This window comes from Panthera uncia, assembly GCF_023721935.1.
Source record: "Panthera uncia isolate 11264 chromosome A1 unlocalized genomic scaffold, Puncia_PCG_1.0 HiC_scaffold_16, whole genome shotgun sequence".
In the NCBI taxonomy this organism is placed as follows: domain Eukaryota; kingdom Metazoa; phylum Chordata; class Mammalia; order Carnivora; family Felidae; genus Panthera; species Panthera uncia.
In genome coordinates, this window is record NW_026057576.1 from 27747096 (window position 1) to 27772407 (window position 25312).

The 25312-nt window shown below is 36.1% G+C and overlaps 1 protein-coding gene across 3 annotated transcripts in view; it reads right to left on the bottom strand.

Moving 5' to 3' along the window:
- Positions 1 to 3031: 3031 nt before the first annotated feature.
- Positions 3032 to 25312, bottom strand: part of NAA16 (N-alpha-acetyltransferase 16, NatA auxiliary subunit) — a 64491-nt gene continuing 42210 nt past the window's right edge. For 2 of the 3 annotated variants that reach the window (XM_049647005.1, XM_049647004.1), the window contains 10 exons: positions 22799 to 22968; positions 22296 to 22448; positions 17017 to 17145; positions 11471 to 11684; positions 10203 to 10396; positions 8876 to 8984; positions 8341 to 8439; positions 7870 to 8013; positions 5566 to 5663; positions 3033 to 4440 (listed from right to left, as the gene is read on the bottom strand). In XM_049647005.1, coding sequence (XP_049502962.1) covers positions 4243 to 4440; positions 5566 to 5663; positions 7870 to 8013; positions 8341 to 8439; positions 8876 to 8984; positions 10203 to 10396; positions 11471 to 11684; positions 17017 to 17145; positions 22296 to 22448; positions 22799 to 22968 — 1508 coding nt within the window. In that variant the 3' untranslated portion in view covers positions 3033 to 4242. Of the gene's footprint in view, positions 4441 to 5565; positions 5664 to 7869; positions 8014 to 8340; positions 8440 to 8875; positions 8985 to 10202; positions 10397 to 11470; positions 11685 to 17016; positions 17146 to 22295; positions 22449 to 22798; positions 22969 to 25312 lie in introns of all 3 variants that reach the window. The other variant, XM_049647003.1, reaches the window with a different exon arrangement.

The window sequence follows — 25312 nt, forward strand, 5'->3', positions numbered from 1 at the left end:
CACTCTATTTGGTGTAGAGTTCTACATACATAATAGCTCAAGGGAATTGTACAATTTATGTTCAATAACTGCTCTCTGCTTCTCTTTCTCTCTGCTTCAGTTTTTGAGGGGGAGAAATGTGTATTAAAACCTCTAACTATAATTGTTGATATTTCTATTTCTCCAGTTCACTGCTTTTGCTTGATATAATTTAAGGGTATGTTAAGTGCATATAAGTTCAATAATAGATATATACTTAGTATTTTTTTCCAGATAAAATTGACATATTAGTCTCAGGTGTACATGATTCAAGATATATATATATATATATATATATATATAATCGCAATGTTTAATTAACATCATCACCATACAGTTAAACATTTTACCATTAATTTTTTACAGTTTAATTTTCAGCATTAAAAATTCATTTTTAAAAAAATTCATATTTTTTAAACCAATATACAGTTGAACAACGCAGGGGTTAATGGTATTGACCCCCTATGCAGCTGAAAATCCTGAGAATACATATATAACTTCTGACTATCCAAAAACTGCTAAGCCTACTGTTAACCAGAAGCCTTACCAATGACAAAAAATTGATTAACACATATTTTGTATGTTATGTTATACATTGTATTCCTACAATAAAGTAAGCTAGAGAAAAGAAAATGTTAAGAAAATCATAAATAAAATACTTCTACAGTACTATACTGTATTTATAAAAACAAGTCAATGTATAAGCAGATCCATGCAGTTCAAACCCATGTTATTCAGGGACCAACTGTGTAATAATGTCTCTGTCATTATATTTTGCATTAAATTCTCTTATTTGAACTACTATTCCACCTTATTCTGGTTCATTTTAGCCTGCTATATCTATTTCCATCCTTTTATTTAAATTTTTCTGTTTTTAGGTGTCTCTTGTAAACGATTAATACAACCAGAATCTTCTATTTGGTTATTTAACCCATTCATATTTACTTGTAATCAGTGCTACATCCAAATTTCTGCCACTTTATTTTCCATTTACTGTAATCTTTCTCTGTTCACTCTTTCTGCTTCCCACTAGACAAACTGAGTTACTTCTCATTTTTGTTTTACATTTTATTTGTATTCTTACAGTTTTTATAACGAAATTCATGTTTGTTTACTCAATTTCTTAATCTTTTCAATCTCTGTAACTTCCTTTTAACAAGAGGCATTACAGGGGCACCTGGGCGACTCAATCAGTTAAGCATCTGACTTTGGCTCAGGTCATGATCTCGTGGTTCATGGGTTCAGGCCCCTTGTCAGGCTCTGTGCTGACACCTCAGAGCCTGGAGCTTGTTTCGGATTCTGTGTCTCCCCCTCTCTCTGCCCCTCTCCCTGCTCATGCTCTTTCTCAAAAATCAACATTAAAAAAAAAAAGGCATTTTAACTCTCTTGTATGTCTTAGTCAATACCTCCAACTCCAATCATGATAGTAATGCCTAGAATTTTAACAGTTGTAAAGTTTCTCTAAAGATAACAGTACAGTTTACAAAAATACTTGATTACTTTTCTTCCATATCTCTTGTAGCATCTTCCAGATTTTGTATCTTTTAATATTGCTCCAAAAGCATTTTTTGTGATAACATTTGTAAGGGGAAATCTTCTGAAGTCTGTATACTTGAGGATATTTATGCTGTCGCATTCCAATACTAATTTGGCTGGATATAAAATTTTAAATTCAAAGGTATTTTTCTTCAAAAAATCCAGAGGGAATGTTTTCTTCAATATTCAATGATGCCTTTCATAAATCTGCTTCTCTTTTGAGAATAATCTGCTCTTTTTCTCTGTAAACTTTGAGACTGTTCTTTTTCTCTTCTATTCTAAAATTTCACTATAATCAACACTACTCTCATACTGTGCTTGATTATTCTTCATGGTAGTTATCACTACCTAATATCATATCCTATATGTTTCTCTCTCCTCCCACTAGAAAAAAAAAAACTCCATGAAAACAGGATTTAATTTTGTTCACTACTGTGTATGTCATACCTAGAATAGTGTGACACATAATAGGTGTTCAATAAATACAAACTGAGTTATGGTTCTTTATCTTCTAGGCTTTGCCCATGAAACTCATTCAGTTCCTCAAGAAAGAAATCACAAGAAACTTGAAGCCAAATTCTTAAAGTACCACATTATGCCTTGACTCTGTGTCTGTTCCTATCTGTTCTGATAAACTTGGCAGGTTCACCCAAGACAAAGGACTTCTCACTTTTCTCTTTTGAGACTAGACACTTCTCTAAGTATTTGGGTCTCAGATGCCTGTCCTTTAGCTTTCTGAACTGTAAAGGGCAATCTGCCAAGGTTGGAGGCAGGCAGGGTGGAGATAAGAGGTGGGGGGGGGGGGGGTGTGTGGGACATGACACACCCTTGCCTCCCTTAACTAAGAAGGATCCCCAACCATATCCCAGGATTATTTAATGTTTACACTCAAAGTGGGATGGGAGTAGGGAGAACAGATCCAACCTCTATCCGCTGACTAGATTTCACCCTGTATCCTGACTTCCATACCTTGAACCTGACTCCTCACATTTCAAGTATATCCACCCAATAATTCTCAGAAACCCTAAATGATCCCAATGGAATACTTTTTAAAAGACTGCTGCTGCTGCTGCTGCTGCTGCTGCTGCTGCTGAAAAAAATAAAAATAAAGAAAAAATTTAAAGACTGCCACTGCAGCACATATTCCACATTAATTACAATTAACGGGAATCTCTATGCAAGTGGCTTCTTGCTGAAAGTAACATAACACATTACAGATGTGCCAGGATTATTTAGTGACAAAGGTTACCTAGTTCTAAAATTATTAAAACACTAAAAAAGAAGTCAAGCTGCTGTGGCACCAGAGTTTATTGGTAGGTGTTTATTTTAATATTTTAATATTTTTAATAACCAACTTTCTTTTTAAAAACTTGTAAAAATTAAGATGATTAAGTTTTTATTCCCTCAAAGAAAAAGAGAAAACATTTTGCAAAAATATTTTGTGTGAAGTAATAACACAAATACAAATAAGCAACTGTGTACAAAATAATTTATTACAGCATATATAGGTTGGCATTATTTTACAGTGAGTTTTTTTTCTCTTAACAATTATGAATCTAAACAGCTTAGAGTGAAGGAAAATCATTTTAATTAGAATGGCTTCTCTAAATAAAATCTCCCTTTTTGAATTTGTATTTGCCTCAAAGGGAAGTATTAATATTAGACATATTTACACAATTCTGAAAGAAATCTACTGAATGATTCCATTATTGTTTTCTGTACAGACAGAACAAAAACCTTTACCCCCTCCCAAAAAAATATTGCTGAACCATGTTTTAATAATTAAACTAACAGGAGTTTAAATTCTCATTTTGCTGATACAAAAACATTTAATAGTCAATGCGTGGCTGTAAGAGTAAGAACGAATGTTTCCTTGTCATTTGCATTCTTCCCTATTATGCTCCCTTGAAGCACACTGTTCAGATATCAAATACTTGTTGACACGCAAGCAATTTAGTCAAGGAAGCATAAGTCTTACCCGGGAGTCTTTAAAAGACTGGTCTAGAGATATGCAACAAACTTACCAGTGAATTTCCATGATTAAGAAGCAAACCAATCCCCACATTCTGAATCATCTACATAAAACTGGAGTACCCTTACTCAATAGAAAGTATCATTTTCATGGATACTAAAAAAGAAGTGGTAAATCACGAAAAAAATTAAGGTGGAAGGAAGGGCAAACTGAAATAAATTTTAAAATAAACCCCAGTGTCTGCCAAAAAAAGTTCCATATTGTTTTTAACAGTTAACACTTTATAACTGACATGCTTTAATTAAAAGGCAAGCAAATAAACAAATACAACAAACCAGTAAGAGATCAAAACATAGTTTCTGAAACCAGCATCTAAAGAAAATAATACAGTGGGGCTGTATACAACTTAGCTTAGTAAGAAATTATATTTATGATACAGAAGTGACAGCACCCATCACAATGCTGATAATTTGAAAGTTTAAGAAAACTGTACAAGTATAAACAGGTAATTTTTAACAGATGTTTATGTAAATTGGCAGAGTCAGATAAAGAATAAAATAAGCTTACAGAATACTCCATTTAAAAATTCTATCCAAAAAAAAAAAAAATTCTATCCAATTATTTCATTTCATATCTATATTAAAATACACCCTTAAAAAGAAACCCTGATCTGAATTCAGCTCTGAGTCTTACAGGAGTCAACCTTCTATGGGATTTCAAATCTCATTTGCCAAGACATCATAGTTAGCTGTGTGGTTTAGTGCCACATTGTGACTGTCAACCTCATTCACAACGGGCAGGAAAGCGGAAGTAAAAGGAAGCAGGTTATGACAGGCCATCCTGTATTCTTCATACTGGGAATTACAGTTCCCAAAGCTGCCATCAAGCAGTGCCTCAGAAACCTTTATTAAAGTCTATTGGAAAAGGGGAAAATAAAAATTATTTTTAAGAGAAAATGTTGGTTAATCATCACTTTAATCAGAAGATGCAATTTGTTAATTAAGCAAAAGAAAACTGGTTTCGCCTCAGTGTAAAAGAACTTCTTGCTACCCACAGTAAGAAATCACCTCAAAACAGGAACACTTTAGAAATCAAATCAACAGAGCCTTAAAAAAGCCATATGCTTCTAATACTTGAAAAAGTGAATCTCTGAACCTAATCACTAAACTGGAAATATCCTTTATTAACAACAATCAGTAGTTCCCATGTACTGAGTGTTTACTGTGTGCCAGGCAGGTGCCAAGCCCTTCACAGTTTATCATTTCAATTAACCCTTAAACCAAGTACATGAGGTCAGTACAGACACACCTCGTGTTATTGTGCCTGCTCTGCTGTGCTTTGCAGATACTGTGTAGCAACCCTACACTGAGCAAGTCTATCAGTACCATTTTTCCAACAGCATTTGCTCACTTTGTGTCTCTATGTCACATTTTGGTAATTCTTGCAAATATTTCAAGCTTATTCATTATTATTATATTTGTTATGATGATCTGTGATCAGTGATTACGACTCGCTGAAAGCTCAGATGATGGTTAGTATTTTTTAGTAACAGGTTTCTTTTTTTAAATTAAGTAGGCTCCACACCCAACATGGGGCTTGAATTCATGACCCTGACATCAAGAGTCACACCCTCACTGACTAAGCCAGCCAGGAGCACCATAATAAACTATTTTTTTAATTAAGGTATGCACATTGTTTTTTAGACATAACACTTTTGCATACTTAACAGACTACGGTATAGTACGAACAGAACTTTTATAGGCACTGGAAAACCAAAACGATGATTTGACTCACTTTAGTGTGATATTCACTTTATTTGCAGTGGTCTGGAGCAGAACCCACAGTATCTCCCAGGTATGCCTGTATTTTCACCCTCGTCGTATGAGGAAAAGGAAGCTAAGAAATGGAAACTTGCCTAATGTGACTCAGATCCAGACCCAACTCTGAAGGCCCACTTAAGAATTAGGTTGTAAAGACACACATTTTGCCAGATCACTCAGTATCCATCAATTTGTAAAACTTATTCTGAAAAATCTTACCTTTACATTTTTATCTTTTATAGTTTCATCCAGTCTAGTGGCAATAGCAATTGCTTTTTCTTGCCTTGACTTGTCCAGAAAATACATCATTTTAGCACCTGAAATACCAAGACACTACAAAATGAGCAAACTCCTATATCTTACAATTGATTTGATTGACATTAACCAGTGGCTTAAAATCTGGTTCCAATGACTTAAAGTCAGCAGTGAGTTGGAGCTGCCTCCTACCAGAACTTGTGAGCCAGGTACAGTGTCTCTTCCCAACTCCCAATTTAATGACATCCTCTTGACAGCCTGGCACCACAATGGGAGTGCTTGTAAATGGCAAAACACTACAAAGCAGGGCTTCTGTCACAAAGAGATGGTTGTTAAACACTTACCAGGAGACCAGATTTAACAACCGATCCTTCCCCAAAGAAACACTATAACTGGAAATATAAATATGGGCTGCCCTGTAGTATCAATCGACATTTCAGCTAAAATAATTTTTTTAAGATGATATGCTAAAATAATACATCTAAGGAACAAATTACTGTCACAGAGAAGTGTGGTGGAGGGACAAAAGGAAAATTGTTGCATGTTCACAAAGAAAAGTATTTTTTAAAGCTTTTTTAAAAATCCTTATTCCTATGTAATTTTTCTGCATCTACTGAAATGATCATATGGTTTTTATCCTTTCTCTCTTACTGATGTGATGTATCACACAGACTGATTTACAAATAGTGAACCATCCTTGCAAGCCAGGGAGAAATCCCACTTGATCATGGTGAATGAATTTTTAATGTATTGTTGGACATGGTTTGCTAATATTTTGTTGAGGACTGTTACAAGTATGTTCATCAGGGATACTGGCCTGTAGTTTTTTGTTTTTTGTCTTTATCTGGTTTTAGTATAGGGTAATGCTGGCCTCATAGAATAATCTGGAAGTTTTTCTTCCTCTTCTGTTTTTGGGAATAGTTTGAGAAGAATAGGTATTAACTCCTCTTTAAATGTTTGAAGTCGCCTGGTCCTGGACTTTTGTTTGTTGGGAATTTTTTGATTACTGATTCAGTATCATTACTGGGTAATTAGTTTGTTCAAATTTTCTGTTTTTTCTGGATTCAGTATTAGGAGGTTATACGTTTCTAGGAATTTGTCCATTTCTTGTAGGTTGTCCAGTTGGTTGGCATGTGCCTTTTCATAGTATTCTCTTACAGTCCTTTTTATTTCTATGGACTCGGTTGTTATTTCTCCTCTTTCACTTCTAATTTTGAGTCCTTTTTCCCTTTTTTTTTTTTTTTTTTTTTGAGTCTGGCTAAAGGTTTATCAATTTTGTTGATCTCTTCAAAGAACCAGCTCCTGGTGTCATTGATCTGTTCTATTGGTTTTCAGCTTCTATTTCATTTATTTCTGCTCTAATCTTTATTATTTTCTTCTACTAGCTTCGTGCTTTGTTTGCTCTTCTTCTGTCTCCTTTACGTGTTAAGATTAGGTTGTTTACTGGACAGTCTTCTTGCTTCTTGATGTTGCTCTGTGTTGCTATCAACTTCTCTCTTAGAACAGCTTTTGCTGCATCCCCAAAATTTTGCACCATGTGTTTTCATTTTCATTTTTTTCCATGTATTTTTTTTATTTCCTCTTTGATTTCTTGGTTGACCCATTCATTGTTTATTACCATTTTATTTAACCTCCATGTATTTGTGTTCTTTCTACATCTTCCAGAAAATGCTTGCATATTCACAAAGAACATATTTTTAAAGCTATTTTTCAGTAATATTCAGTTTACATTTCTCCTGTAAATTTTGGAGATTTTTGTTTCACACCTGGGGTATATGGGCTCAAAGCTCTTAATTTCACCATTAGTTCCAGCTAGGGTAATGGGATAATGTCCAGTTTGGGTAGTGATGCAGGGTCACAGCAAGCTGGCTCATTCATTCACCATTCACTAAGCTACTACGCCTGGCTCTATACTGGACAATGTAGGAGACACGTTAGTGACCAAGACAGCTCCAAGTATGATGACAGCGAAAATCACAGATAATGTGACGCTCCTCATAAGAGGACAGGTTGCTTTCCTAAATGGCCGGGCCAGTTTACATTCACAGCAGCGAGATACACGAGTGCTTACCCACCACATCTTTACCGTACTTCCGTCTCCTTTTTCCAAACAAACAGACCTTCCTTAACTGGAAAGATCAAAAATGGTATTGCATTCATTTCTACTTCTAGGATAACTTGTGAGGTTGAACATCTTTCCAAACGTTTATTTTCACCACATTCTAACCCTTTCCAGAACTGTTTTACCCCTGGGAGTCCAATACCAACCTGAAAGCAGATGCTGAAGAGAGGTAGCATTGTGTCTGAGAAAATCCTCATTAAAACTTTCCAAATCCTTGTTGACAAATATTTTCTGCATTTCTTGAGATAGAACTTTACTCACAATGTCTGGAAGATTACTATGATTAGACACTATAAAAACAAAACATTTGGAATTAAAAAAATTTTTAATCTATCCTTTGAAACAAAATCAATGGAAATACATTTATATTTGTTATTAAGCTTGATACATTTCACACAGTAAAAATATTGCTCCTTTGGAATACTAAATATATTCTAGCTTAAAATGCACTAATTTCTAACATATCTTTGCTAGCATGTTTAATTTATAAACACACCATAAATATTATCCTTTCCTTGCTTTACATTAATGTAAATCTCTTTAATATCCAGCTTAATGAGAGGCCTCTGAACTGTCATACTTGCTTTTACATAAATATTACCTTTTTTCATACTTACCAGATTTAGAAAATTTAATTAAGCATTCATGTAACCATGGGTTATTACTGTTGATGGCAAAAGCTCGTTTGACAGACTGCAGCATTAACAGAAACTTCCCTGTGTCAGAAAAACATGGAAAGGTAACAGCATCAAATATTTATGTATGTTATTTTAGTCACTTTATTTTAGCCTCACTTAAATTCCAGTAACAAAATGTTACCTTTCCTATAACATTCATAAGTAAAATTCAAAGCTGACTTTGGTTATCAAAGACAACTTTTATTTTCTAAAGAAAAGTTTGAAATCATGTAGAACTGCTTCAGGTAAACAATTTGTATGACTATTCAAACTCTTCTTAAAAGGGATTTGAACATAATTTTCTAACTAGTTACCCCAAAAAGTTTTGAGTAGCAAAGGAAAAAGGGATTGGGAGCCTTCTGTGGAAGGCTGAAATGGATCTTTAAGAAACAAAAATCAATCTAACTTGATAAAGATTATGCTGAATATGGTCACCAATATAAGTAAGGATTAACAACTGAATTCAAACTATTACCTTTTCTAAAATATATTTCAAATGCTAATAGATGAGTGTCAATGTTATCAGCAACAAGGTTCTTAAGAGGTATAAGGAACTTGATAGCTTCTTCTAATGGATTTTCTATCTATTTTGAAACAGAAAGGAAAATTATTACATTTAAAAACAGCTACACAAGTCAGTTTCCCCCAAAATCTCATATTAATATGTCTCTAAAGTAATTTACCATTCTCTTTATATGACGAAATAAGCAAGAAAACATTTTAAAACTATCATCTGTAAACAAATTCAAAATAGTAATTTCAAAATGGATATGGCTCTATTGTTTCTTCTGATTATAAAATCATTATAATCTCATAAAAATCCAAAAAAATACAGGAAATTATTCCATAGGCTTAAGGAGATGGGACACCAAATACTGATAGCCCCTTATTCTTCAAACATCTATAGTAAAGAGGCAAATATAACTGTATCGTGTGATTGGAAAAAATGACAAATTTGAAATACACTAGATTCTATAGTGAATAAACCTGAAAACTAAATATTTCCCTAAACCTGGTCCCTAAATAACTACCAACACTTTGAGAAAATCCCAGCCACGAAGTGCTTTCTCTTTGTAGCTAAAACATATCAATATATATAAAATGTTTCCAGATGTAATAATTATATTGCTGCTGTAACACATTACCAACAAGTTAGTGTTCATAAAACAACACCTATTCATTATCTTGCAGGTCTGTAGGTCAGAAGTCCAACATGGGTCTGGCTGGGCTTAAAAATCAAGGTGCCAGCAGGACCACCTCCCTTTTGGAGGTTCGAAGGGAGAGTATGTTTCAAGGCCCTTTCAGCTCCTCAAAGCTGCCCACAATCTCCATTTGTGGCTCCCTCATTCCCTCTTCAAAACCAGTAACAGGCTGAGTTCTCCTTACAGGACTCCAACCCTCTCCTGTCTCCCTCTACTCTAAAGATCCACTGTGATTACATTCGGCTCCCCAGACAATCCAAGCTAACCTCCTTATTTGAAGGCCAGCTAATTACAATCATAAATCCCATCTGCCACCTTTATTCCCCTTTGCCATGTAATGGAACATATTCCCAAATTCCAGGGATTAGGATGTGAAGAGATTTAAAGGGACATTATGCTGCCTACCACAACTACAATTCTACGTATAATCTGCATTAACCAAAATTTGCGTATTATCACTCAAAACTAACTGACTAGTATCATGACCTTGAAATATTACAAAGGGCTTCTGATCTACAGATGTAATTAAAACACATTCGTGACCAAAACAGAACCAAGTAACATAAATTCTACCAAATAAAGACAGTAAATTTATCTCACCCTTTCTAATTTTTCAGGTATAAGTTCTTCTTTGAGACCACTGCCTTCTTCTTCTTCTTCATCTCTTTTTTTCTTTTGATTTTTTTGTTGACGTTCCCTTTCCGCATGCTTTCTCTCTTCTTCCAGTTTAGCCTTTTTCTGAGCTCTTCTCTGCTTGCTAAGCATTTTCTTCAACTCTTTGGCTGACAAGTTTTCTACAAATATCCAAATGAATACAAATTCTAAGTCAGTGTTTCCATGTTCCTCACATTCTTCTGCAATTTTTAGTACAGCTTTTACAAGGGAAAAGGGGGAAGAGGCAATGATATGGAGGTTTTTAGGAAGTGCCACCACCTATCACACACCTGACACACAAAAGGCAACTGGTAAACACTGCATTGACTAAAATGAACCGATTCTAAAAAAAATAAATAAAAATAAATAATAATAAAATAAAATTAACCAATTATGGCCTAGTTCTGCCTCCCAACATGATAACATGACTTTATTTAGGTAAATCACTTCATCTCACTGAGTCTCAATCCCAATCTGCGCACAGTGGGGGTGATGACACCAGCTATCCTCTTGGAATATATCAAGGACAAGTGAGACAATGCATACACACAGAATTGTGATCTGATCCGAAATTTGCCTCCACATTACTATCTCTCAAATATCTGTAGATACTAACATTCTAGTGAATAAAAAGCTGGACAGATATCCTCATTGGCAGTATTATTTTCAATTAACTAGGCACTAGAAACTGTAAGAACATGTATTTTTCCCAAAGGGGCTCAAAGCTATTTTCACTTACAATTTAAAAAAAGAGAGAAAAAGAACCCAGTCCACAGACATTTCTATTTTTCCTTAATTGGCCTTACTGAAGATAAAAATAAAAATGATTGCAGGGCACCTGGCTGGCTCAGTCAATGGAACGTGCGACTCTTGATCTCAGGGCTGTGAGTTCAAGCCCCATGTTGGAAGTAGACATTACTTAAAAAAAAATAAAATCTTAAAAAATTTAAAAAACATAAAAAAATAAAATAAAAATAAAAATGATCACAAGTCATCCAATTAGGGCTATTTAGAATTATTAGCTACAGAGCACGATCCTGCTGACTTTTTCTAAGCTCCCCCTATCCCCTGCACTGTTTTGGGGGCATACAGGCTACCTGATGCCGTCTTCACATACATTTGACAAAATGCTTTTGTATGTATTGTTATGCTAAGGACATTCTGAAATTTTGTGTTCTTTTCCATCCTTTTACATCAAGTTCCTTTTCAGTTACCTGAATTTATTTCTTGCTGTTTGCTCTCACTGGTTAAGGGGTTATCATACAATTTCAAGTATATTTCAATCGCTGATCTAGCAGCCTTGAAATAGAAGGCATGTCTTCTGAGTATATCTTCTAATCTCAAAAGGTCAACATAGGCACGAAGGGTCATCTTTCTCATGCAGTATGTATGGAAGTCAAATTGATCATCGGTTATCTCAAAAAAATGCTTCAAAAAAAACACAAAATTATCCCTTATATATATGTCAGTAATGTCTATTTTTTGAAAGAAAATCATAAAAAAACCCAAATACAATGTTAACAGTCACAATTTCACTTAGTTGCCCCTCTCCACTGTTCAACACTACAAAGAACATCAAATTATTCTTTGCATTCAACTTAAGTTTCTGTTACTTGGCCATTCCCTGTATCACTTTTTGTGACGACACTCAATTTCTGTGTAATAAGTCAGATAATCAGATTTTTTTTAACCTTGAAATCAGTACATATTGATAATTTTGTTTTAGTGAAATATTTCTCCTCCATATTCCCCCAAAATGAGCAAGGCAGAGTTAAATGGAGCTCTGAATGAAGGGCAAATATACACAGGTTCACATTAAATGTTTACAAATCAGACTGTTCTACTCAACTTTGAGGACAAGCCCTGTCATCTCTATCCCTACTGCATGGCACAGGCCTAACATTCAATAAGCACAGTTTTTGCTAACTCAAGAGAGAAAATGCTTATCACGCATGTGACCTCTTAATTTCCTACAGCTTCAATTATTTAAATTAGGTAGGAATAAAGAAATCCACATAGCCAATTTCATAAGGTTGTTAAGTGATCAAATAAGATAGTTTAAAAATTTCATTGAACACAGAGCATTCTAGCTTTTTCTCATTTGATAAACTCCCGTTATTCTACCAACATTCCATTTTAGCAATGGTTCCTAAACTAGAGTCTATGTATAAAATAAGCATAATAACATTGTCCTAAGCAGAGAGTTCAAGGCTTTCATCCAATTCCCAAAGGGTTCATGGCCCGAAAAGTTAAAGAACCAATTCCTTACATGGCAAGGAGATGATTAACAATTCAAAACAACTGATACTTTTGTGTTCTTTCCTATATGCCTCTCTGCCTCCATCTTCTTTCTATTCCCCTATTTTAGCTTCTCCAAAAATATACACAAAAATGAATGATTCAATACATGAATACAAATTAAGCTCTTCTGCTACTTCATCTCCCCTCTGTCCTGGGGGCCTAAGTACTAACTCACTGTGCAGAAGACACATTAGCAACTGTCCACATCATTTCATAATTTTATTTGTGTTGGTAATTAGAAATACACTACACACAGAATGACATTAAGTACCTGAGACTTTAAGGGAAGAATTCTAAGGTAAGAAGTATAAAAGCACACAGTGTGGAGGGGGAAAAATGGGAAAAAATAAACATTCAACATTAGTTTATAACTTCAAGAATCATGCTTTAATGTGTTATATTTGAAAATTGCACTCCTCCCATCAATAAGACAAATCAATTCATAAGTATCAACATAAACTTGTTTTTTTATCAAAGGATTACAGGTTTCATAAAGCTGTTCGTAGTTAATATAAATCAAGTTATGTCTAGCACCAAATCTTAAAATTCAATACAACTGAGGAAAAATGGCAGTGCCCACATCAAGGAATACATAATGAGATGATAACATCTAAGAGATTACAGGACCTTTTTTTAAGTTAAGAAACATTTATGTGTAAAAGGCAGACACAAGTTTTAAGAGATACTCTAGCAGCTTTAGTAGACGTATATTCTAGGTCAAGTCTTAGAGGGAGCAGTAGAGAACCACAAACATTTAAGCCGCCTCTTTATCAGTAACAGCCCACAGGCTGCCTCTCTCCAGTTAGTCTTCCATATATAGGGTAACCAACTTATCCTGGCTAGCCTGGGGCTTTCTCAGTTTTTCCAAGGAAAGTCCAGTGTCTTAAGAATATGCTTTGCCCCGGGCAAACCTGGATGTTGATCACTCTATAGTAAGCTCATAGTTGTGGACAGGATATGGCCAGAGTTAATTAGAAAAAGTAGGATACTAACAAAATAATTTTGCTTTGGGAAGAAACGCTATATTGTAGAATCCTTTTAAGAAACAACTAAATAATCTTAGCTTGACTTTCTTTTTTTTTTTTTTTAATTTTTTATTTTCAACTACAGATACATAAGAAGTTACAAAGGTAGTGCAGAGATACCCCGTACACTGGTCTCTCAATTTCCTCCTAAGAGTTATATCCTCCATAATTATAGTGTGAGAACAAAATCAAAAACCTGACATTGATACAATGTGGGTATATAGTTCTAATGCGATTTTATCACATGTGTAGATTCATGTAACCACCACCACAATCAAGACACAGAACTATTCCATCCCCACAAAGATCTCCCTTACACTATCTTGGGGTGATTTTTAAGTCTCTAGATTGATAAAACATAAAAATAAGCTAGATGACACAAACAGGTGAAGTTAGCTTCCCCATACTCCAGCATAATACGGTCACTTATCAGCTTCCTGCAGAAACCAGGTAACCAAATTTTAATAGACAGCTCACACTCTTAACTCCATTTTCCCCTCATCATAAATTACTAGTTCTTTGGGGGAGGGGCAGGAATTGCTTAATTTGTCAAAATTAGGCTTGAATCAAAATAAGACGAGTCAGTAGAGAATAAAGAAATGCTATTCGTGGCCTAAGAGCACGGTTTCCTTTAGGAATTCCGTATTAGTCCCTCTCTTCTTACCCAGATTCCCCCACCCCCTTACTTCTCGGCAACCCTGGAGGAGCCCAACAAAAGGTCATATACAGAAAGGCAACAAAAACCTCTGATTTGAAAAATAATAATAATTAGACGAACTAGGGTAGTAAGCAACTCTACCCCCATTATAGAAAATCTGTTATTATAAAGCACACATCAACTAGATAAAGGTTAAGATATGCTAGAAGATAAAGTTATGAACTGCCTATGGTTCTGATCTATCAGAAATCCTAGATCTTATCATAAAGTTTTAGAAATAAGTATTACTGATCCATTTCAGACATAAATCAGCATACTAAAATGAGAAACTAATCCCTGGGAAAAAAGAAAAGAAAAAAGTCTTGAAATATAAAATTATTATGAACACATGTTTATATCTAGTGTCTTTAAAGATGGTTGTTTTGTTTTATTTTTAATAAACCTCAAGTTCTAAACATCAGATTAGGCTGGACTTCATAACCTTTACATATAATCCTAAAATCCTATGAGGGCTGCAAGATGAAAGCAAAAAAAATACTATCCTGGGCCATTCTAGAATTCTAACATTACAAATGCAATTAACTAAAAGCTTACAGCAATACATGTCATGGCTGAAACTGCCTTCAAGGGGAGAATTCTTGAGTAAGTTCTTGAAGGCAGAAGAAAGGCCTAGACCTTATTTGAACTTACATCCGTATTCACTGAAGGTGAAGGTTAACTGCAAAGTTTTACTTTTGAAAGGTCATCATTTCTTTACTAAAATACTTAAAATCCAGGCACAAAAGTAGGTCATGAAGATATTTATCATAATAAATCATTGAATTCTGTAATTACTCTTAAATCCTAACAAATTATATCATTAAGAATTCTTTCAGATTATGTTAATTTTATTAGAAATGAAATTAATAGCATTACTAATTTAGTATTAATCAATCGGCAAATATTTAATCACCTTATTTATACTAAGCACTCACATTTCTACATACACTAGAAGAGTTAAGTCTTACTTTTACTATGAATAACTCACTATAAAAGACTAGCTCACAAATGGCATAAGAATAGGCTCTTCCCTCACTTATCTGTGTCTGGTTCTTTCTGTCCTCAAGCACTAACAAATCCAAAACAGAAACAGTAAAGTTTCTAGAAATGATTATATAACATGACCAGAGGGTGACAATTTCTGCCTATTTTAATCTCTGATAGCCAATGGTTTTCTATTTTTTTTTTCTTCAAAAATGCTTTCTACCAGTCAAATCCTATTTCTTGAACAAGAGACACAGTTTATCTGACATTACAGACTTTTATTTCATGTCACTCAGACAAAAGTCACTAAAAATTTAAGGGAGAGCATAATCTAAATGAAACTTAGTAATGGAAGAGCTATTAATCATATTCTAACAATCCTCAAGAAATACCACCAAGAGAACTATTGATAGTCATGAATATTAGGAGGGGTGGGGCTGAAGCTGGAGACACTCATAGTTATAATGACCCTAAGGATGTGCAAATTTCACTTTCACAGAAAATCTGGTAAATATCTAGCCATGCCCTTGCTGGAATTACTGATCCATAAGTGCCTAGTAGCTTCTTCATTCAGGAAACAATCTATTGCTCCCTGAGAATGTCCTGGGTAATAAGCATGTATCTTTCCTTAGTAACAAGAATGCTTTTAAAGTGCTGGTCATCTAAGGAATGTTGAAACAAACTGGTGATCTATGGTTTTATCACAGAAATAAGAGCCGGGTTTAAATTAGAATGCTTGGATATTGCCTAAGTATTTCGCGTATCATCTGAGGGCTTTATATTTTTCAAGGAGAAGATATGGATTTTCCCCCAGAGATATAGCCAGCAAGCCCAGGCTCAAAAAGAAAAAAGCAAAGAAACCAAACAAAAACAAAAAACTAGGTTATTTCCAAAAGGGATCAGGTATAATCCTAGTTCCAGTTCCCAGCAAAAGCCACCCCCTAAGATTTAGGCTTTCTTTTGGGTAACCTTGGAAGTTTCACATGGGGAAAAAGGCCAAAGTGACTGCTAGAGTGCAGACATCAGGCTCACCTGACTACGACGCCTGTGGTTTTATACTGCGTCAGCATGGGAACAGTGCTGCCGATTGACCCCACAACTGAGGGCTGCTGAGGACTGCCTCAGGGGTGCTTTTGTGGCTCTTTTCCTCCTGTTGTCCATTTGGAAGGAGAGTGCTTCAGAGATGACAAAGAACAGGAAAACAAAATTCACACAAAGGAAAAGAAAAGTCCCCTCACTAGGACACATCACACATAATCCTAAAAGCAAGTAATAAAATAAGCCTGCAAACCAGCCACAGATTGCTGTACAAAGTATCGGACATGAGAACAAGTATCCTGGGAAGACAAACTGGAGAGAGGCTGGCTCCAGAGCAGATCCTGATGTAAAGGGGAAAGAGGTGGCCATCAGCTTGTGTGTCCTTCTGGGCTAGTGAGGAGATCAAATAATGGCCGGATTAGGAAAAACAAATTTTGAATATATGTTAACAATAACAGTAATGGCTTGATAAATTCATCTTTTCCTTCTTCCCTCAGACCAAATTACGCAGACCTGTCTCAATCATAACCATTTGAAGATCAAAACAAAGCAATCACTTATTCACAACTTCTGAATGTTTGAAAAGCTAAAGACCAAGCATGTTTTTCACAGTGAAGTTTCCAAAGCAGAACAGGTAGATGATCCCATGTAGAAATCAACCCGCTTTTTTCATCACCTTACAGGAGAAAAGTAAAGTCAAAGTTCTACAACTTACCCTTTCTACTTCATGGCATTTTTTCAAGGCATCCCCATATCTCCCCAAACGCTGGTAAGCTGAAATGCATTCTGTCTGAAACCACATGCATTGCATCTCATTTAGATTTTCCATAGCAGATGTTCCTTCCTGAAACAGAAGCATTCATAAATATAGGACACAAACAACAAAAGAGATCCTAAAGACCTCATTTTCTCTTTTACAACTGTGGCTACAAGTATCATTATGACAATACATAGCAATAGACAAATAGCTCAAGGTTCTTCCAAAGGCTCCTACTGATGCGAAATTACATAATGTCTTATTTACCCAGCTCTGTTGGGGTATTCAACACCCTACCCAGAAAAGACTCCAGATTGCTGAAACTAAGTTTTTGAACACTTTTATTTAAAATATTCATTTATTTAAATATTTAAAATATTTAACAGTAATCCTTAGGAAGCACTGCTTATTTTCTTTTTAAGCAACCGCTGCTTAACCTTTCCTTGCTGACTCGGTCACTGTGATGTACACCCAGTTACTGCTGAATCTGTTAGTTCCAGGGCTCCTTTGGTTTCCTGGTCTCCTCCCTCCACCTCAGGCTATCAGCTGGCACTATCTTTGTGTCCCTGGGTCTGCTTCTTGTTCCATACCAACTCCTCCCATTTGCATTAGGCTGACAAAGCCAAATAAGGGAATTTGTAAAGAATATCTGTTAACTTAGGGGCACATGGGTGGCTCAGTCCGTTAAGTGTCAGACTCCTGTTTTGGCTTAGATCATGATCTTGCAGTTGTGAAATTCAGCTCTGCATCAGACTCTGAGCTTGGCATGGAGCCTGCTTAATTCTCTCTCTCCCTCTCCCTCTGCCCCTCCCCTACACATCCTCTGTGTGTGTGTGTCTCTCTCTCAAAAAATAAAAATAAAAAATAAATAAAAAGAATATTTGTTAACTTGGGTTCAATGAGAATTCTGAGAAGAGTGTAAGACCTAAAGTACCTAGTTTCAATGGAGGGCCACTGGAGTTTTATCACAATTTAGAAGAGTTATTTCAAATATATTTTATGTGACCCCAGGGAAAAATGGCAAAGGCACATATTCATAAATAATTTCAGTCTTCAGTTCTTTTTCACACCCATTTTTTGTGACCTGTTCCAATTTCAGTATTCTCATTAAAAGTGTAAAAACTGGTTATCTCTCAGTGAATGGAATTATGGGTGTATGTTATTTCTTCCTTATGGTTGTATATATTTTCCATCTTTTGGTGACTACATATTTTTATAAGAAATCTACATTATTTTTCATTTCAAAATCTTTACCAGCTAGAACTGTCCAGCTTGCATCAGCAACTCTGTACACAGGTTCTAAAACACTGAAAAATCTGCCAGAAGAAAATATGCACACTTCACTCACTTATTAGTGATCAGATAGAATCACTTATAATCAGACATAAACTGGTTATTTGAGGTTAGCAGTCTGCCTCTGCTGGCTCACTCCCTGGGCTATCCACCACACGTTCTGGGCCCATCTGGCCCAGGAACGAGGGTGGCTGAGCAGACCCAGGTCTCCATCCAGCAGGACAGCTTGTCAAGAGTGAATTACCAGAGGCAATTCTGACAAGCCAGCTGAGCCACGGGGTTTGATGACTCCTCTCCTCAAACAGACAACCATTCCCCTTCTTCTTCATTCTGTGGTGCCTTTTCAAACACATCCTGGTTGTCTGTGACTTGGGTGCGTGCGTGCGTGCGTGTGTGTGTGTGTTGGTTGGTTTTTAAAATCACTGGACTTGATCTAGTTAAGAAGTTTTGTATATTCGGGGCGCCTGGGTGGCGCAGTCGGTTAAGTGTCCGACTTCAGCCAGGTCACAATCTCGCGGTCCGTGAGTTCGAGCCCCGCGTCAGGCTCTGGGCTGATGGCTCGGAGCCTGGAGCCTGTTTCCGATTCTGTGTCTCCCTCTCTCTCTGCCCCTCCCCTGTTCATGCTCTGTCTCTCTCTGTCCCAAAAAAAAAAAAAATAAAAAAAAAAAAAAAAAAAACAAACGTTGAAAGAAGTTTTGTATATTCGTTTTATTTTTTTTTAATATTTATTATTTGGGGGAGAGCACAAGGTGGGGGAGGGGCAGAGAGGAGGACAGAGGATCCAAAGCGGGCTCTGCCCTGAGGCTGACAGCAGCGAGGCGGATGTAGGGCTCGAACTCACAAACTGTGAAATCATGACCTGAGCCGAAGTCGGACGCTCAAGAGACTGAGCCACCCAGGAACCCCTGTATATTCATTTTAACTGCACTTTCCTTCCGATCTCTGCTTTGGCTTCCAGGTGGTACTTTCCTGCACAGACACCGCCTGCTTCTGTATCTACTCCTGTACTTCTTACCGTCTCCAAATCTGTGCCGCAGGGCAAAGGGCATCAAAGAGTTTGAACCCCTGCACTATCTACTACATGACCCCTTCAGAGCCTCACCTACCTTGCTGCAAAACGTCAGACAAACACATGAGTCAGTGGTAGGTGAACATGAACACTAAGACGATTTTGCTCATTTTAGTTTTCTTCTCCTAATACCCATCACTCTTGCTACTTCTTTCCCTCTACATTACATCTACCACTTCGCAATCTATTGATCCTGTGGTGTGTGAATTTCTGAAACACTAGTCACTACAGTTTCTGCTCCTATTACCATTCTAAAACATGGGCTTTAGTGTCAGAGACTGCTAAGCTAGAATCCTGGCTCCAAAAGGAGTGACTAGCTGGGTGATCTCCAATGGGCACAGTACCTGACTTCTCTAAATATTTTCTAACTATAACATGAGAGTAATGATATCAGAGGACTGATAGGATTAAATGAGATTATGTATATAACATACTTAGCTCAGTGCTTAATAACTGTTAAAGCTACTTTACATTTCCCCTTACAAATGGTATATAAATTATTAGCATTACTCTAAATATGAGAAAGGAGAGCTCAGGCAGGTTCAGATGCAAAAGCCATTTTTATGATGAGAGAGAGAGAGCAGATGGTCTATAAGTAGTAGCCTTTAATGAAAACTTAAATGTCTGTACATACACACACAGAGCTCTCTCTCTCTCTCGCTCTCTCTGAGGGGAGAGCAAGAGCTGAGAGGGAGAGCGAGAGCTGTGTGTGTATGTACAGACATTTAAGTTTTCATTAAACGCTACTACTTATGGACCATCTGTTCTCTCTCTCTCTCATCCTACATATACAGGACATGTATTTCGTATACAGTAAAACCTTGGTTTGTAAGTACAGTTCATTCCGGAAACATGCTTGTATTCCAAAGCGTTTGTTTATCAAAGCGACTTTCAAGAACCATTGGCTCAGTTGTGATCATGTGATGTTCAGCATCACGTACCACTCATATTGCAAGACACTGCTCATTTATCAAGTTAAAATTTATTAGAAATGCTTGCTCGTCTTGTGGAACACTCGCAGAACAAATTACTCATAATTTGTTTTGAGTATTACCAAGGTTTTGCTGTATGTGATCCATATGTATACATAGGAGATATGTGTATATATGATATATATGACATATTATTTACCAATACCTATGAATACTTATGCCACTTTGATGGTACGAAATGAGATCTTATTGTTTCTCTAATTACTAATGCAAGCATCTTTTTTGGCCATTCCATTTTCCACTTGTGTGAGCTAACTATTCACATCCTTTGCCCATGTTTCTCTCATCTTGTCTTTCTCTTATTGAGGTTTAATGTGTGTGTTTTTGTTTCTATGACATTCTTGTAAGTAGTTAAGATTTCACAACAAAATTCAAGCTATTCTGTGACTTCTAAATTATAAGCAGTTTTGACAAACACCCAAACACAACCAGAATCTAGTTAACATTTAAGGAAGGTGGTACGCTGGGGCTGCATGAGGAAAACATTAGTATCACAGGGCACAGGGGTAACTTACTTTCATCCTAAATCACTCACAAACACCAGCAATAAGGCCCTCCATTGTATACATAATGTACACTCGGAGGTAAAAGGTATTTATTCCAGGGTATCTTAATTAAAACTTGGAAATTAAACTTGGAAATGTGGTTTCCTATTTATGCCTCAATGTCACATTCAATGTGTATTAAGGAACTATTTCAGTGAATTCTTTGTGGAGTTCTTTATAAATTCTTTTTTTTTTTAATTTTTATTTTAATGTTTATTTTTGAGAGAGAGATAGAGCACAACAAGCAGAGGCAGAGAGAGATGGTGACACAGAATCCGAAGCAGGCTCCAGGCTCTGAGCTGTCAGCACAGAGCCCAATGTAGGGCTCAAACCCACAAACTGTGAGATCATGACCTGAGCCAAAGTCAGATGGCCAACTGACTGAGCCACCCAGGCACCCCTATAAAATCTTATTCCATCATATGGTTTGGAAATACCTTCTCCAGTTCTATGGTCTACCGTCTCATTTTGTTTATGGTTATTCCTTGTTATATGTACACTTTAATTTTTAATATGGTCAAATATATCAATTTTACCCTTATACTTAAATTTTTTTAGTTTCTTAACAAATGCTTCCTACCTCAAACTATAAGATAAATTTAATACTTTCTTTAATCAACCTGGAATCTATTTGTGTGCAGGAGAAGAATGTCATTTTATTTTTGTCAGTTGTGCCAGCAATATCTTTTCATCTCTGATTCTGAAAGCACCTGTGGCTATATACCAAGTTTCCAAATACATGTCAATCTGTTTCTGAGCTTACTATTGTGTTCCATTAGTCTACATATATTTTGAACCATAAACTTACTATTTTCATAATGAGATAGAAAGTTCATGTGGAAAAAGAGATGTACAAATGGGGAAGGAGGGACAGGAAAGGAACAGATGTTCAGCCCAACAATTTCAGAGAACTTAAATTCTGAAATGTCAGAAATTATAGCTCGAAGAGGCTGGTTCTACATAGAAAAAACTCTATGAGCAATTCAAAAGAAACTGAAAAGAGAAATAAAAAGCAGCCACAAATTACTAATGAGACAAAAGAGTTGTGAATTGAATATTACATATAAGCACTGAAGTCTGGTATATTGCTTATTTTCATATAATGATACTGTGCTCCTATCATTGTCTTTCAACCGTCCCCCACCAGAAGCACACGCATACACACACTGAACCACAGTAAGAAACCATCCTTAGGACACAAGCTAGATGGGATTAATAAAAATAATGACAAAAATGAATTCTTATGAACTTTAGTGGCAAACTTCACAAATCATCATAGAGCTTAAGTTTAATTGTACTAACTCAGAAAAGTACACACTCGCATATGGCATTTCTTACCCTTGTGAACTTGGAACACATTTCCTCTGCTTCTTTTATCATGTTTGCTCGAAGCATATATTTTGCACATTTGGAGTTGATGAATCTATCAGCTGTGTCCAAAGACTGCGCTTCATCCATCCACTTTACAGCTTCTTTGAGATTACCTATATGCTTTAAGAAATGAAAGCATTATTAAAGAAATCACAGTATTTGTTACTAAAAGAATATGGGTGAATATAAATCATAGAGACAAACTAGAAATCTGGTACCATTTCTGTCAAACTTCTCTAGAAATCCTTAGATAAGTTATAATTTACATTTACTAAGAGATGATTCAAGTAATTAACACTGATTATACACTGCTTATACAACTATGTAACATAAAACTCCCTAGGACTATTAGAGTATTAGAAATAGATTATCAGGGTACCATAGGAGTTATTTCTATATGGAAAAAACTCCAAGGGTTCTTAAAGTAGCCAAATTCTTCAGCTATTCAAAAAACATGACTAGGATTTTACCTTGTAAATTTTTGCCTTCATATAGAATAATTCTATTAGAGTGGGAGTACCAGCAATTGCAGCATTAATGTAATCCAAAGCTAAAGAATAATGCCCAAGTTTATCAAAATGCTGTGCCAGGAAATACTGAACCCAGAGAAGTGTTGTTGGGGGTTCCTTCTCTCCATTTTCTGCAATCAAACAAATATAAAATTATTATAAAGAAGAAGGCAAAGTAAAGTAAGTCATATACTTTCTCTCCCTTAATGCATGATGAAATTAATAATTACTATAAGAATAAGCAGTAAAAAACCCAGAAAAATGACCAATGTCAACAGAGAGAGGTAGGACTTTATGCCATAAAGTTCAAAAAGTAGCAGCCGGGAAGAGAAACAACATGCTGGTTTCACAGACTTCTGACCTCTACTTCACTCCAAAGAAACAGTGCTGGGGAAAAGAGGTGAATCAGTCTAGCCAGATGCATTCTCCGGCTCAGAACATAAGGCAGCAGGCCCAGAAAAATCAAGGTCACAGCTTGGTGAACAGATGTCCCTAAATACCACTGCAAGACTGTCACAAAGACAAGAACTGCCAGGGCTTTGCACTTCCTAAGACTCAACCCCAAATCAGGGAAACCCCAGGTTGAAGTGTATGAAGATACCTTCCTGACAAGGTGGAATTAGCCCTGCCATGTGACAAAAGCAGTCACACATAGTCAGCTGAGCTCCATGCCATTCCTCAAGCTACAGAAGAGTAGATAAATATCAAGCTCTCAAAATGGATTTTAAAATGGATACAGGTATGAAATCAGGTAGAAAAAGTAGAATGGAGGATTTACCCATACCACAGAAAAAAAAAAGTCTTGTAAACACAGAAATTAACATAAATTAAAACAAATAATAAAGGAAAAGACAAGCATTTATCTTGTTCTTCTTATATAAACTATATCTCAGGGAAACCAAACATTTGATAAAGAAAAGTTCCTTTTTTAAAAAATTTTTTAATGTTTATTTTTGAGAAAGAGAGAGAGAGAGAGAAAAACAGAGACAGAGCACAAGCAGGGGGAGAGGCAGAGAGAGAGGGAGACACAGAATCTGAAGCAGGCTCCAGGCTCTGAGCTGTCAGAGCAGAGCCCAACATGGGGTTGAACGCACGAACCATGAGCTCATGACCTGAGCCTAAAGACACTCAACCAACTGAGCCACCCAGGCATTCCTGATAAGGAAAAGTTGTTTATAAGAGAATTCTAGCTATTATAAATGTAGAGGGGAAATGATTATAGAATAAAAGGGATTGAGGCAGTGATCCTCAGTGACTGCTAAAATCATTAGGTAAGAGGAACTTTTTAACCAGCAGATCAGGCTGTAACATCTGAACCCTGATCAATCTTCACATCACAAAGACAAATAACCAGAATGTCTTCTGCCTCCAGATGTGATACAACAGGAAGTACAAAGCATCACATAAGAAGTATTCACAAGGAACCTGGATCTAATCAAGCCTGTAAATCTAACTAGAAGTTCACATGAAATCTGGATAGCAAAATATATTAAATGATACCAGGAGAAAGCATTCAGCCAAATCCATAATATGGGACATTCCAAAATACAAATGACCTACAACAAATAGTGATTGTAGTTTTTTTAATGGCAGGAGGTTAATTATCACGATTAAAAAATTATCAGAGACATAACCAAATATAAAGTGTGGACCTATGCTGGAGCCAGATTCAAATAAGCCATTTATGCAGAGACAGTTTTTGAGGAAACTGGGGAAATTTACATTTGGACTGGGTATTAGATATTAGGATATGAGTGTTAATACTATGTGAGATAGCACTGTGGTTGTATCTTCTAAGTGTTTTAAACAGAGATGTACACTAAGATACTGACAGGTGAAACAGTATGTCTGCTTTAAAAATACCCTAGAAATGGGGGGCCTGGGTGGCTCAGCTGGATAAGCATCTGACTCTTCATTTTGGCTCAGGTCATGATATGGTTCATGAGTTCGAGCCCCACATCAAGCTCTGTGCTGACAGTATGGAGCCTGCTTAGGATCCTCTCTTTCTCTCTCTCTGCTCCTCCCTAGCTCATGCGTGCACACATGTGTGCTCTTTCTCTCAATAAATAAATGGACATTAAAAAAAATACCCCAGAGAAAAAACTAGACAGGAGATAACTTTACATAAGACTGGCAAAATACTGGTAATAGAGGCTGGGTGAAGGGGACACAAGGGTTCATAATTCTATTTATTTCTGTTTCGGATATTTCATTATGAAATTTATTTCAAACAAAAACAAAAGAGCAATAACACGTAAAAGATACATGAAGAACTCAGACTAAAGTTACCATCTGCATGACTGAAAGCATTCTAGAGTGTTTTCTCTAAACTAAGATGCCTTGAATTACACATGTCCCTACAAAGAGAGAAAGAACCAAATCATTCAGAATTTAAAAAAAATTTTTTTTAATGTTTATTTACTTTTGGAGAGAAACAGAGCATAAGCGGGGTGGGGGCAGGGGGAGCAGAGAGAA